A 14251-nucleotide genomic window follows, 5' to 3' on the forward strand; every position below is an offset into this window, starting at 1 on the left:
AAAATGGTGGCAATAGAGACGTTCTGGGTCTTATCAGTAGAGAGTTTGCTTTGGCATGTGAAAAATACATGGCAAATACAGCTGATAAGTCTTAAGACACTTATTAACCAAGCTAATATCTACTCAGGGTAATTTCAATCCCATCTACTTTGTGGCATGAAGTTAATGCCATATAGCAGATAAATGCCCTTATTCTGGAATGATATGTGCTATAAAAGTGGAAGATGGACAAAGTAATTGTTATTTAAAATAGCAAAGTATAAACAGAAGACATAAAAAGCACTGGAAGCAACCATGTAGAGGAGTTCTTGAACCAAATCAAATTAATAGCCCATCTAATTTGATTCTTGTTTTCAGCACTGACCAATACTCGATGCATTGGAAATTAAACAAAATTTATGCACCCACTCAATTGTGTGCTGTTACTTTCTGGAAGGAAAATTTTTCCTGGTCCTCGCAGGTGATTAACTTATACCCTGAAGCATGAGATTTTATTATCTTTAAATCACAATCTGGGCTCACAGAGCTGCAAATTTTATGTTAACCATCATAAAATAATCCATCCCATTTACAAATTCAGGCTCAGTATTTATCTCAATAACTCTCTCTGCAACATAAGAGAGTGAATTTACCTCATTCTGCAAAAAGAACTCATTTCTTCTTTTGTTTCTAATTTGCTTCCCTTTAATGGAAACTGAAAAATGTACATTGATCATGACAAAAGAGATATTTACATTCAAGTAAATAGTGTCTTGAGAAAGCTATAATAAAAAGTTTCCACTGTCTTTTCTAAACATTGGCACCCTAATTTATAAACTACTTCTCTTTTTTGTTTTGTGCCAGTACTATGGCTGGAACTCAGGCCTGGGGGCTATTCCTTAGCATTTTTTCTCAAGACTGGTGCTCTACCATCTGAGCCACAGATACATGTCCAGAATTTTTTTGCTAGTTAATCGAGGAGAAGAGTTTTACAGACTTTCCTGTCAAGACTGGCTTTGAACTGTGATCCTCAGATGTCAGCTTTCTGAGCAGCTAGGATTATAGGCTTGAGCCACCAGCACCTGGCTCAAGAACTATTCCTTAAGGTAGAAACAGAATTTCTTATTTGATGTGTGGCCTTAAAGCCATGAATCTGACTGCTGTTAGTTAACACAGTAGACATCCAAATACTGTGTCTCCTTCCTGGTTGGCGCTTCTGAGAAGCTGTACTGTCATTTCAATAATGCTGCATTTACTAGGGATATTTGGGAACGTCCCTACTGGAATTCTCTTCAGAGTCTGTGGGATACTGTTTTACATATCCTCAGACAGCTCTTTGACTTTTGATGGCAAATTTCAGTTTTTTGGAAAGAGCTAATATCCAGTTGAAGCCAAGACTGTGGATTCTATCTAGTGATGTTTAAGGAAAAGAATGAGGTGTGAAAACAATGTAAGAAGATTGATTTTCTAGAGTGGCTCATAAACTTTGCCTGACTGCAGTTCTAAAAGAGGAGTTTCAGAAAAAAAAATTTAAACTCTGGGAGCAATAATAAAATAAGTTTGTGGCCTCCCAAGGTGACTACTTTTGAATGCAACGCTCATTTTGGGAATATAAATTCTGGTCTGTGTGGAGAAATGAAACTAGTTCTATTGCTTTAAAGTTATACATTGTTTTCAGCACAGTAATTTAGACCTACATCTAGGAATTTCTTAGTCTATCTATGGAAAAACTAGATTCTCTTATGCTTTAAGAGCCCAACTTAGTATGACCTTCCTTAGGCAGTGCAAAACTGCATAAGGCAACACGCAACCTTAGCATATGCACCTGGCTTCTTTTGTAGGGTTTAGAAAAAACATTTCAAATAAGAAAACTCCAAAGATGATTGCATTTTTGTTTGTATTTAGATAATCTTCTATTTTTGTATTTTTAAGGAAAGTAGCTATGTGGCAATTAATTTGTTATTAGTGTCACTTGCAGAGTTTTTACATCATCTTGCACTACATTAAAATGATTCAGCTAAATTTTAATGACATACAAACTAGATCTACTAGTAATAATTATTCAGATTACTTAATTCTTATATTTGACATTCTAAACTGTGATTTTTATCCTTGAGTTTTTAATTTTTAAGATTTTATTTTATTGTGGTAAGAACACAACATTATAAACTCTACTCTGCTAATAAATTTGTAAGTATGCAAAAGATGATTGTCTATTATAGGTATAATGTATGGTTGATCTTTCTAGAGCTAATTCCTGTATCTGGGCTGAAACTGACATCTGATCAGTAAACCCACATTCCCCCTCTCCCCGCACCTGGCACCACTGCTTCCTGATTCTACAAGTTGACTATTTTTAACTCTTCATGGAACTGGAAGCCTGGAGTACTTGTCTTTGTGTGATTGACAGAGTTCATCTAGCATAATGTTCTTAAGTGAACCATATAGTTTATATTTATATAGATTTCATATTTTATTCTCCTGAAAACCCTGTGATGAAGGGTTCTGCTTAACAATTGACTAAGCTGAAACTTAGAACATCCATAAGACAGATAGAGGAAGAAGAAAACCTGACACTTGAATTTAGATCCTCTTGTCTCCCAGCTCAACAGTGGTGGTGTGGTGGTCTTTTTTGTTGTTGGTGGTGGTGGTGGTTGTAGGGCTTGAACTCAGATCAAAGCCTGGGCACTGTCCCTAAGCTTTTTTGCTCAAGGCTAGTGCTCTACCAGTTTTGAATCACAGCACTACTTCCGAATTTCTGGTGGTTAATTGGAAATAAGAGTCTCACAGAGTTTCCTGCCTGGGCTGGCTTCGAACCACCATCCTCAGATCTTAGTGTTCTGAGTAACTAGGGTTACAGGAATAAGTCATTGGTGTCTGGCTTAGTGGCCCTTTTTGAGATCTACTAACATGGTTTCATTGATTCCACTTGGAAAACCAGAGGTTGAAGCTCCTCCAGAGATCATCTCCCACTCTCATAACTTTTGCTTCTGCTTTTAAACTTTCCTAGGGAATGAAATAGTTTAGTTCAACAATTTGAGACTTTCTGGTGGTTAATTGGAGAAAAGCATCTTATAGATTTCCCTGTCTAGGCTGGCTTTGAAATAAAAATCCTCAGATCTCAGCCTCTTGAGTAGATAAGATGACAGAAGTGAGTCATGGGCACCTTGCAGAGAAGACAGCTCTCTCCTCTGTTGTCTTTTAACATTTGACATTTCACCATTTCTTTTTTTTTTCTGACTTCTCCCTTTAAATGATAGTACCCGCAATTGAGTAAGTTGTTCTGCTGTTTACCCAGCACTGCATTTATGATACTTTAAGTTCCTATTGAAGTGTTATGTATCAATTTTGACTTTTATTTGTCAGAGTAGGCAGTGGCCAGTATTCCCCCATAGAAGAACATGGTACAGGGTAGGGCTTCCCTGCATGCTGAAGGCCTCAATTCCACTGAATGTCTCTGTCTGCCTCTGGTGGTAGTAGGGGGTCACCAAGGGCAGGTGGCATCTAAACCTCAGATGCAAATAAACTTAGTTGTTGATTGGTAAGAGTTAGAACAAATTTTACTGGAGATAATAAGAGGAAATTCTAAATATGAATGAATTTGATGATTACTCAGGTTGAGAAAGCCTAGGACCTTTGGGTCTTCAATGTCAGTGCTACTGTTTTCTATGGTAGGAAAGCCATTTAATCTTTGCCTGATGAGCAGAGATTAAATGTCCTTAGCCTTACTGGCCAGGGTGGTTGTGATCAGGAGCAGAAATCTATGGATTAATACTGTCTATAGCTCAGAGGATCTGTTGATAGGAAAATGTTATTTCTAATGGAGCTATATAATTAGAAAAAAGTTTCATAACCTGCTGAAGATGTGTCAGTAATGTCTTGTTGATGATCACAGAGGTAAGAAGATTCACTTATGGTCATTGGTCCATTTTTGTCTTGGTAGACTTCCGCTTTACATAAGCCTTAAGTTATGATAATGAAGACACTGTACTAGATGTGAATGGTGGGTACAACTAAAGAGATGTCTGTCTGTCTGAAAGGGAAGGATCATTGTAATTCCATGACTCAGTTTCAGAGGAATGGTCATGGTCTCTGTGTTTCTATTTCTGATTATGTTCTGGAAGAAGCAGCTAATTTTAGAATATAGCTTCAAACCTTTTAAGTATCAAGAAACATTCCACTTGGAATTCATTCATCTTTGTCTCTCAGCACCTGTGTGGGTCTGATGAGAAATGATGTAGTGTAGCCCTGAGCTGGATATGCATCTGGATGTGGAAGAAGCACTGAGAAGTAGCTGACTTTGTTTTCTGACCTTAGAGTGACTCTAAAAGCACAGATCATTTAATAGTTGGTGTTTTCATTATTGGTCGCCCTTGAGTGAAGAGAAAGTTTTTATGTGTAAGGGATGAATTTGCCTATTCTCCATTGTATCCTGTGAGCCTAGCACTGACCACATGCCCAGGAAAATTTGCCAGATGTACAAATGAATGAATAATAACAAAAACACATACAAAAAAAATGGAGCTTGGCTGGTACATAGGTGGTTCCCTGGAATTGTAATTACTGTATTATGGGGTATATTGTTTGCTGCTTTAGATCTTTTGAAATAGGGAAATAATTTATAAATGTAGGAGAAAATCACAATGTAGAAAAATATATCTTTACATATGAATGGCAGTTATTTGCCTAGGTGTAATTAAAACGGAATAGAAATAGATTTTACATACTGTATCACATACGAAGCTGGGAGGATGGCTGGTAATTCTACTACAGTGACTAGAAAGTGGACAGCCAACACTAGCTCATATACAACATCAGGGGGTTATTTTTCTAACCTGGAGAGAGTGTAACTCTCCTCCAATTTATACTCATGTAATAGATAGTTATACATAGAGATTCAACAGCTCCAGCAAACTTTCTACCACCAAAGATAAGAAAAATGTCAGAGTAAGCTGTAAAAAAAAGTGCTTGGTTTTTTAAATGTAGAAATGGCAACTCGCAGCATTTATACAAAATTGCCTATATACAGTGGGTTGCAACTCTGAGACTGAATAGTGAGAAAGTTGCAGCTAGGAGCAAATCTGAGGACATTTGTTTCAGAAGTAAAGGCTTAGTCAGTATTACTACATCCTAGCAATCTGCATGTCATTAGCTTGAGTGCTTTGTATCAGGGTGACACTTTCCATATTGATTTTCTCCTATGCAAAAATGCATTGACTGAAACTCTATTTGCTCAAGATGCATTGTACTCACAAACTTACATGTTGAATGCAAATCTCTTTGTGTAACCAGGTAAGGATAATAAAAAATACAATATTCCAAAAGAAATTTATCTTATAACATTATTTGTTTATAAAAATCTTCCTTATATTTTCTGCCATGCTAATTTGAGATAATCTCAACCCAATTAATGGCTACATGAGTCTTCTATTAGGTGCTTCACTTTTTTGTTGTAATTTTAGGCATATTCTGTGAATTGTATATGGATAGTGACACAGGAGATGGTATCAGAAGAAAATATAAGTTGCTTGAAGTGAAATAAGTTAAAAAGTGTGAGATAGTAGCCAGGCACCAGTGGCTCACTCCTGTAATCCTAGCTACACAGGAGGCTGAGATCTGAGGATCATGGTTCAAAGCCAGCCCTGGCAAGAAAGTCCATGAGACTCTTATCTCTAATAAACCACTAGAAAACAGGACGGGGTGCTATGGCTCAAGAGGTAGAGTGCTCATCTTGAGCTGAAGAGCACAGGGACAGCGCACAAGCCCAGAGTTCAAACCCCATGACCAAAAAAAAAAAAGTATGAGATCCAGATGAGACAATACAAATGTTAGAAAGTATAAGGTTATATCATAAATTGTGAGTTTTCTCACATTATCTATCCTTAGTATTTGAACATAAGGCTGGATTAGACCAATAGTGTACTGAAATCTTTTATGCATTTGAGTTTTGCCTTTTCTGACTCAATGTATTCAGCTATGTTTTCTTCAATAAATGACAAATTTATAGATTTGTTTTTGTCCAGTGTTATAATGGAGATGGGTGTTTGTGGCAGAAAAATCAGAATTATTTTCCCTGGGTAAGCAGGATGAAGGCCTAAAGCCTGGAATCACATGAACAAAGTAATCACCAAAACTGGACTTGAGATGACAGAGTGTCACGTCCTTCCTAGGTCCAGCACTCTGAGGTCATTTCCATGAAATTCCATGAGGGGAAATGAAACTTTGAATGCGTAGGACAAGATAGAGTCAAAACTAGTAAGAATTTAAACAGCCAGGACTGATACTCAAAAGATTCTAAAGCATGAAATCTTTCTCAATGGCCTTTTAATTTTCCAACAAAATGATGCAATCTTTCGTTTTCTTGCATCTCCTCTGCAGGAGGAAAGGTTGTAAGAACTGAGTATGGGAAAATGGAGAGTTGGCTCTTGATTAAAAAATGTGCTTTATCTACATTACAAAACCAATAATCGGCAGGTAGACAGCATTTTACAAAAGGCCAAGAAGATGATGCTAGGGCCTTCTAGTGATGAACAAATATTTCTATAACATATGGCTTTGTTTAGGATGTACTTTTTTTCCCAACAAAGAAAATTGTGCAGAAATGCTAAAGTGATCTTTTATGCTTTTAAATGACTATCAAAGTCTGCACTGAGATGGCCACGATCCATCACAATACCACACAATTGCACGTTACCTTGGATACCAGGCTGGCTCTGTATGCTGCAAGTTGCTTCAGGTACTCCTTCTTTGCAGCCTCGGTTTTCTTTTTATAGACCTGCAACAACAAAGCATCTTAAATTAGAAAGTAAATCTGCTTTTGTTTTCAGAGAAGTACCATACTCAATGATAATTACACACAAACACATACATACAAATATATATAATAATAATAATAGATAGCTCTCTCAAGATTGTTTTCCTCTAAAACAGATTTGAATGAAGAATGGCAAGAGACTAAGATAAAATTAACAATAGTAAAATTCTACATTTTACATAGTACATATGGAAGGATTCATTTGAATTACTTTGAGACTGGAAGCAATTGGCTTAGAGAGATAATGTTGAGGAAGGTTCCTTGGAGAGCCACAGAAGGAGTCAATTAGGCTTTCATATTTATGTAATGGGAAGATGATTGTTTAGCACAGTCATAGTCTAATATATATTTGTAGTTAGCATATTTAGCTAGAGAGAGAGCATATTTAGCATATATGCCTGTGCATATGTGTATATATATGTATACATATTCCATGCTAAATATGTTAAATATAAAAGCAAAGTCGGAATTCTTCTGTCACGTTTAATAAAAAAATGGGAGGATATGTAAAAGACTTTTGGGGATCATCACGATTTAAAGACTTTATTCTCAAATTTCTACTTCCAAGCATTAGCAATTAGAGGTTATGATCAAAGACATCTTTAGGCCAGGAATTGGGACCCTGAGCACCTGAGAGCCACATGGATGCCAGGCTCCAAGGCCTGCACTGGTGTTTTGCAAGACACAAGGATGTGAGCCTGTGGATACTGAACTTTGAAAAGGTAAAGTGATCTGAAATGAACCTCCGTTTACACATGCTTTTTCATTTCTGAGATGTTATCATCTCGAACCCAAAAGTAAAATGAGCTGAAATCATCCACAAGAATTGAAATGACTTGCTTGTACATGAAAGGTCAGATTGCGAAGTTGAACAGAGAGGAGTTATCAGACAGTGCACACTGAGCACACATGATCATCTGCTGCTATTAAGCTAATCCTTCCAGGGGTTTGGACTATGTTTGGCAATCTTTTGAAATCCGTCCCAAAGAACAAAATCTTTCTCAGCATTTACTGTGGACACTAAAATTCATTTTCCTTGATATGACTATTTTCAATTTCCCATATTTCAAAATTTACAGCTAGACATTAAGGCTTGGCTAGTATTTTGTAATGCTGAACTCAAAACCAGATCTGGATTTTGAGAAAAGTGGTTTTAGAATCAGTTTGAGTAGTTAAATATAAATTATGTCTAAAGGCACAAGTATCTGCCAGTTGGCAGCACTGGGAAATTTCTGGTCTCCAATGATGACTGTGGTTTGCCAAGCCCAGGGACACAACTGCGAATTTCAAGATGTGAGAAATACTATTTACTCATGAATATTTTAATTAAAGCAGACTATTTTACTTAGAGTAAATGAATAATCAATCTTGTCAACAGAATTATAATAGGACCCTATGAAGTGAATTTACAAATGATTCTTCTCTAGGGTGGTAGATTTTATATTTGGCATATTGGTATAATAAAAGCTAATTAAAATAAAGATCAAAATTAGTACAATACTATAATTGAATAATTCTGCCATCCAAACAAACTTAAAATATCTGATTTGGAAATTTTGTTCCTGCTGTTACTTTCAGCAAAAAGCCAACAATTGTTTGGTTTAAGTAAAGCAATAGATTTGCAGGAGTGTTCTCAATTATTGATCCAATTATTGGAAGTGAAACTCAGATTTATTTCTGGAAGATTGCAGGTGGGAAAAATGCCAGTATAGGGTAAAACCTATAATAGTCCAGGTTTATTATATATCTTAGTGGCACAATGTTCACAAACAAATAGCTTTCCTAAATTTTATTGATTTATTTTTCTTGGGAGATTGATTTCTGTTTATGGCTTTTCCTTAAACCTCTTTTCTAAGAAAGAATTTATAATGAATAATATTAAATTGACCGTGTTTATACTTTTTTAATACCTAAAACCTGTTTAAGAGATAGTATTTTCTCTGACATAGTTATCTATTGAGGACTTGGAAGATAATACTCAGTAAATACGTCTTTGATGCCAATGTACATTGGTGTACCCTGAATAGTTTCATCACATTTTCATTAATATGCTACTCCACGTGACTTTGTTAGATAAGTAGGGTTCTTGTAGTTTCCAAAGATAAACAACACACTTTGTTCCATAGCAATGCCCAACATGGCATTTTCTAAGAAGTAGCAGATAAGATGGCATTATCAGATGGCTCGAGTCCAGCATCTCCAAAGCTTTCTCTCATCTGGTTTCTGTTGACACAGCGACTGAATCACTACACTACTATCCCTTTCTGGATCCTGGCAGTTAACACTGCACAATGAGTTAAATTTTGTGAAATTTGTTGATTAAGAACCATTGGAGAAAGGTGGCTAACTCCACGCATTTAAGGTTGAACATTGCCCTGGGTTTTACTTCAGGATCGATGTTATTAGGGGATACCTGCCTAGCATTCAGAGTTCTCTGTTTTCTACAAATGGCTCCCTATTGCCTATTGATGATTAGCTATGTTGGGATCATTGTATAAATGCCTAGACACCACTTTAGAAAAGGGTGAATGCATCATGTCACATTATTGGGATTGATGGATCCACTCTATCCTGAATAGCTGCTGATGTTCAGGGGGAGAGGCATATTTCTATAATTGTGTTTAAGAGAGAGTAACCCAGATCAGAATTAATGTCTGAGGTGGCCTTCCCAACAATAATCAGGCCCCTCACCTTTGAGAATTACCTAATAACTCCAATATTACACACTGTGTATATCTCTCTGATGCTGCTTCTAAAATTGGACCAGGATGATGTGTGAATTCCTATATTTAGTAAAAATGTCTGAAGACCTCAATTATGAAAGAATGATGATAACATGTAAGAATTTCACAAGCAAAGGATGTATGCATGCGTGTGTGTGTGTGTACAGTGTGTGTGTATAAATCTCATTTTAGAATCATATTTAAAAATAATTAGTAGCTAGGTTCTGATGGCTCATGCCTGTAATCTTAGCCACTAAGGAGGCTGAGTTTTGAGGATTTTGGTTCAAAGCCAGCAGAGGCTGGAAAGTGCATGAGACATTTTTCTCCAATTAACCACCAAAAACCAAAAGTAGAGCTGTGGTTCAGTCCCAGTACCAGCATAGAAAAAAAAATTAGCAAAAAGTTTCCCCAAAATGTCTCAAAGCTTCTAGTTATGGAATAGTCATTTTAGATAAATAGGGAAAGTCCTTTTTTCATAGAAGCCAAAGAGTTTGGGGAATGCCTTTGGCAATGAATAATCACTGCCGTGGTCAAGTGCACAGACCTACACTAGGAGAATGGGTCTGATTTGTGTCAAAGTTAAGTTTGGTAAAGAAATGGTCTCTTTCTCTCTCAAGGGAAGACAAATATTTTAAAGGTATGTGATTCCTACAGTAAATATTAGTACTCAGTTGTGCTACAAAATGGCTTCCAAATGGTCCACAGCTGTTTGAAATAAAGTACAAAGTTGACCAGATGAGGATTTAGAAATCATAATACATCATTTATCATTTTCTCTAGCTCATCCAAGCACTTTTGAATTTATCCTGTCCTAACTTAGTTATACACTGTGGTTTGTTATTCCAAGAAAGCTACCATATCCTATCTAAGGATTGCATCTTAGTGGTTAAACTAAAACATATATGATGGTTAAAAGGAAACATACGTAGATAGATATCAAATAGTAATTCTAGGGAATGCAAGTCCTGTGCATATGATATAATGCTTCACCAAATCCTTTTAAAAATGCTCCAAATACCAGCAAGTTACATGTGTTTTTAGAGGCTGATAATCCCTAATTAAAATCAGCAGGTCAATGTCACTGAATATGACAAACTGAAAGGAAAATAAGGCTCATAAATCTTGTTTTGCTCTTTAGCTTTCTTCTCTTTCTCTAAACAATTCATCCAACAGAGAAAAGAAAAACCTTATGTATACTGTTTAATTCCTTCTTTCTTCTTTACTGCACTGGTTTTAATCTTTAGTCATATTTCAACAGTTGTTACAGTTATAAGGAAAAACAAGTGTAAAATTCTCCAAACTCTGAATTTCATTCAAACATTATTAAAATTGTGTTTTCTTTTCTGGAGAAGTTCAAGTGCATTTTTCCCACTACTGTTTCCTATTTATAGAAAATACATAGCAATATAGTTATGTTTAAAGGTGAAGAATTTAATCATAATTCCAAGCTTTATCTTTTAAAATGTGCATCTTCTTTCAGGACTGTTATTATTTAGGTCAGTCAAAGCAAGCACATTTGTATTTTGCCTACAGCTTAGTTCTTAAATGTAGTTACAAATTTCCATCTTGTGTGATTTGCTCAGCATTTTCTTATGGGTTTCAAAACTCAAGAGAATTTTATCAGGTAGCATTCATGGAACTGAAAATATTACATGATTTGACAAAATCTTGCTAGTGCTTTCTTTTAGCACTGTCTACTCCATCTAAGTGTCCCAATAATATTGGTGTGACCTGGTTCTGGGCTGGTAGGAGCCAAAAACAGGCTCCCTGCCTTAAAAGATGGCTATAAAATATGTTTACTGATTTATCAAATAAGGATGACTAGGGAAATTACTGCTGTTCAATTTGCCTTAATCAGTAGATTGCTATGTACCTATGTAATGTGAGACACTGAAGGTATGAATGAAAAAGGGCATAAAAATTGTATCTTGTGCACATTATCTTAAATTCTTCCAGCAAGAATGTCACATTTGTATGGATACTCCAATTTTACAGGTAAGAAAACAGACTATAATGGTGATTAGCTTACCCACTGTTTTATGCCAAGTATGATGCAAAAGAGCCATGGTGTGAATCTAACCAATCTTGTTCAATAAATCCTCTTGATGAAAGGAGTGATATCAATCAAAATTCATTGTATTTATAAACTGATTTGTTGAATGGTATCTCTTATGTACAACCACTTAAATATAATACAGATATAATTTTTAAAAAATGAATCCATCTTGAGAATCCAAACTCAGTGGCTGCTCAAAAGGCATTACAAGAATGCCTATTGAAGGCTCTTTCAGCCATGTAACTCAAGGCCTGTTCTTGTGGGTTTACCATGGAAGCCTCAGCATGCAGTGCAGTGATTGGTACATAGTAGGCATTCAGGAAACAGTCATACATCAATTAACAACAGACATGCTCTGAGCGACCTGTCAGTGGGGGATCTTGTCATTGGTGCCAACTTCACAGAATGCACTTACAAGACTAAGATGGATACAAAGTCACTAAGCAATACAGTATTATAGAACCACTATCATATATGCGGACTGTTGATAGAAACAGTGCTACTGAGTGCACAGCTCTTGGCAGGGGACCATTCCTTTTATGAATCAGCATTAGCATGAGTGCTAAAGATGGATTACTGAATTGCTTCTTCTAAACTTAACATTCATCAATGGAAATACAGAAGTTGATAGATATAAAAGCTACCACAAACATTTTTACAAATAACACATAAATCAGAACAGTTTTGAATGACTAGCATGTTGATGTTATCTTCACAATATCATGGAAACTTTCAAATGAACAAGCTGCCCTACTATTTATGATATGAATATATACATATACCATATATATTAATTCCCTGGTGTGTTGCATTGATACATATATGTATGTATAATTCACATAAGTACCTGGATTTTAAAACTAAACCTGCTTGTATTTTCATGTAACAATCTTAATTTCTATAAGTGCAAAGTTCACTTACGTGCTACAGTTTTTAAATGAACAACTCTTTTGTATACCCTTCATTGTATAGCTTAAAAAAATTGGCCACTGGACACTTGTAGTTTTGAAGTTCTAGCTACTCAGGAAGCTGAGATATGAGGATTGTGGTTCTAACCCAGCTCAAGGAGGGAAGTCTGTGAGAATCTGAACTCTACTAACCACAAAAAAGAAAAGGAAAGGAAAGAAAAGAACAGAAAAGCTAGAAGCTAGAAGTAGAAGTGTTGCCCAAGGGGTAGAGCACCAACCTTAAGCAAAAAGTCCAAGGGGCAATGACCAGGCCTTGAGTTCAAGCACCAGTATACATACACACACACACACACACACACACACACACACACACACACACACACACACACACACACACACACACACACACACACACACACACACACAAAGTATGTATGTGCTTATAAAGGAAATGGTCAAGATAAACACATGGGTGAACCTAATACAACAAGATTTGTGTTACCATTAAGTATTGTTGACATAAAATCCAAATTTTATTATAACGGGGAAAAAAATCCCAGCAGCATTTATACAGTGGATGTTTGAGCCCCAACGAGGAGTAAGTGATTTGATTCCATGGGCTCGGAGATTTGTCAGCTGCCTCCTAAGTATAATTCTGGCTCTTCATATCCCTGCTGCTTCTAATTTAGCAGGACAGGCTCATAATTGAAGCAAATTAACTATTTACACTTGCCACTTCTACCAGGGAAGAGGACACAGCAGCAGGAAAGAACGAGGAGGAAATTACATTCTTCCCACTTGTGTCAGATCTGCCCTTATATAAACACATTAACAGTAATTTCATGAGGCGTCAAACATAGGAATAAATACTGAGAGATAAAATAATGAGGTGCTGCTATTGAGCTGAACTGCTGTGGCTAATATCCTTGGATATGAATTATGCATCCTGAAAGAAGGCATATGTTACAGTATTCAAACAGTTTCCCTGCAAGTGATATGTGCTCATTAGGCTCTACAACTCCAAGTAAAGCTACTCTCTCCTTCCACAACACGACTAGCATTTACAAAAATACACTCTGGGCATCCGTGGGCTGTGGTTTCTCCCAAATACACCAAGTCCTGAATAGGCTTTCCACTCCATTTTTAGCATAACAGCATGTTTATTTAGCTCTTTGGCTGCAGCTTTAAAGCCATTTAATGTAATGTAAACAAGAACATTTTGTTTGTAATTTGCTAAATGTCTTACAGCCCGACTGTGTCTCCAATTAGGAACTTAAGGTTCATTTAGTAATTTACATCTGGTTCTGATTTAAGGTGACTTTCCATGGCTAAAAAAGGACTCAAGAACCCTTTATAGCTCTTTGGACCAAGGCCTTGTGCTTCAAAGCACAACTGGTTCTTTTATTTGGTAGGATTTGATTTGTTCTATATTGTGACTTTGAATCCAGGGCCTATATAATTCAATAACCAGAATCAGAGAAAATCACCAAGGTAGACAGAAAATTTAGCTGGGATCTCATTTTTTTTTTTTAAAGATGCTGAGGGTTGCTAAAATTCCAAAGAGCCAAAATACAAAGGGTACAATATCATTAACTATTTTTCTTTCTCTGTAGGTTTGTCAGCGAGATAAGTAGCAAAGCCCAACATCACAGCAATACTTGTGTTTTATTCCCCTTGCTCCATCTGGTGCCTTTTAAACAACTTAGTATGCTTGGGAAATGGGCTCTCCATTGTCTTGCGAGTCATTAGTATTTAAAACCCCCAGTTGGGA

The 14251-nt window shown here is 36.3% G+C and overlaps 1 protein-coding gene across 4 annotated transcripts in view; it reads right to left on the reverse strand.

Moving 5' to 3' along the window:
- Positions 1-14251, reverse strand: part of Tox (thymocyte selection associated high mobility group box) — a 308061-nt gene that overhangs the window by 15013 nt on the left and 278797 nt on the right. For all 4 annotated transcript variants that reach the window (XM_069990773.1, XM_069990774.1, XM_069990776.1 and 1 more), the window contains exon 6: positions 6674-6754. In XM_069990773.1, coding sequence (XP_069846874.1) covers positions 6674-6754 — 81 coding nt within the window. The remainder of the gene's footprint in view (positions 1-6673; positions 6755-14251) is intronic.

This window comes from Dipodomys merriami, unplaced genomic scaffold, assembly GCF_024711535.1.
Source record: "Dipodomys merriami isolate MVZ:Mamm:240054 unplaced genomic scaffold, mDipMer1.0.p SCAF_4, whole genome shotgun sequence".
NCBI classification, from domain to species: domain Eukaryota; kingdom Metazoa; phylum Chordata; class Mammalia; order Rodentia; family Heteromyidae; genus Dipodomys; species Dipodomys merriami.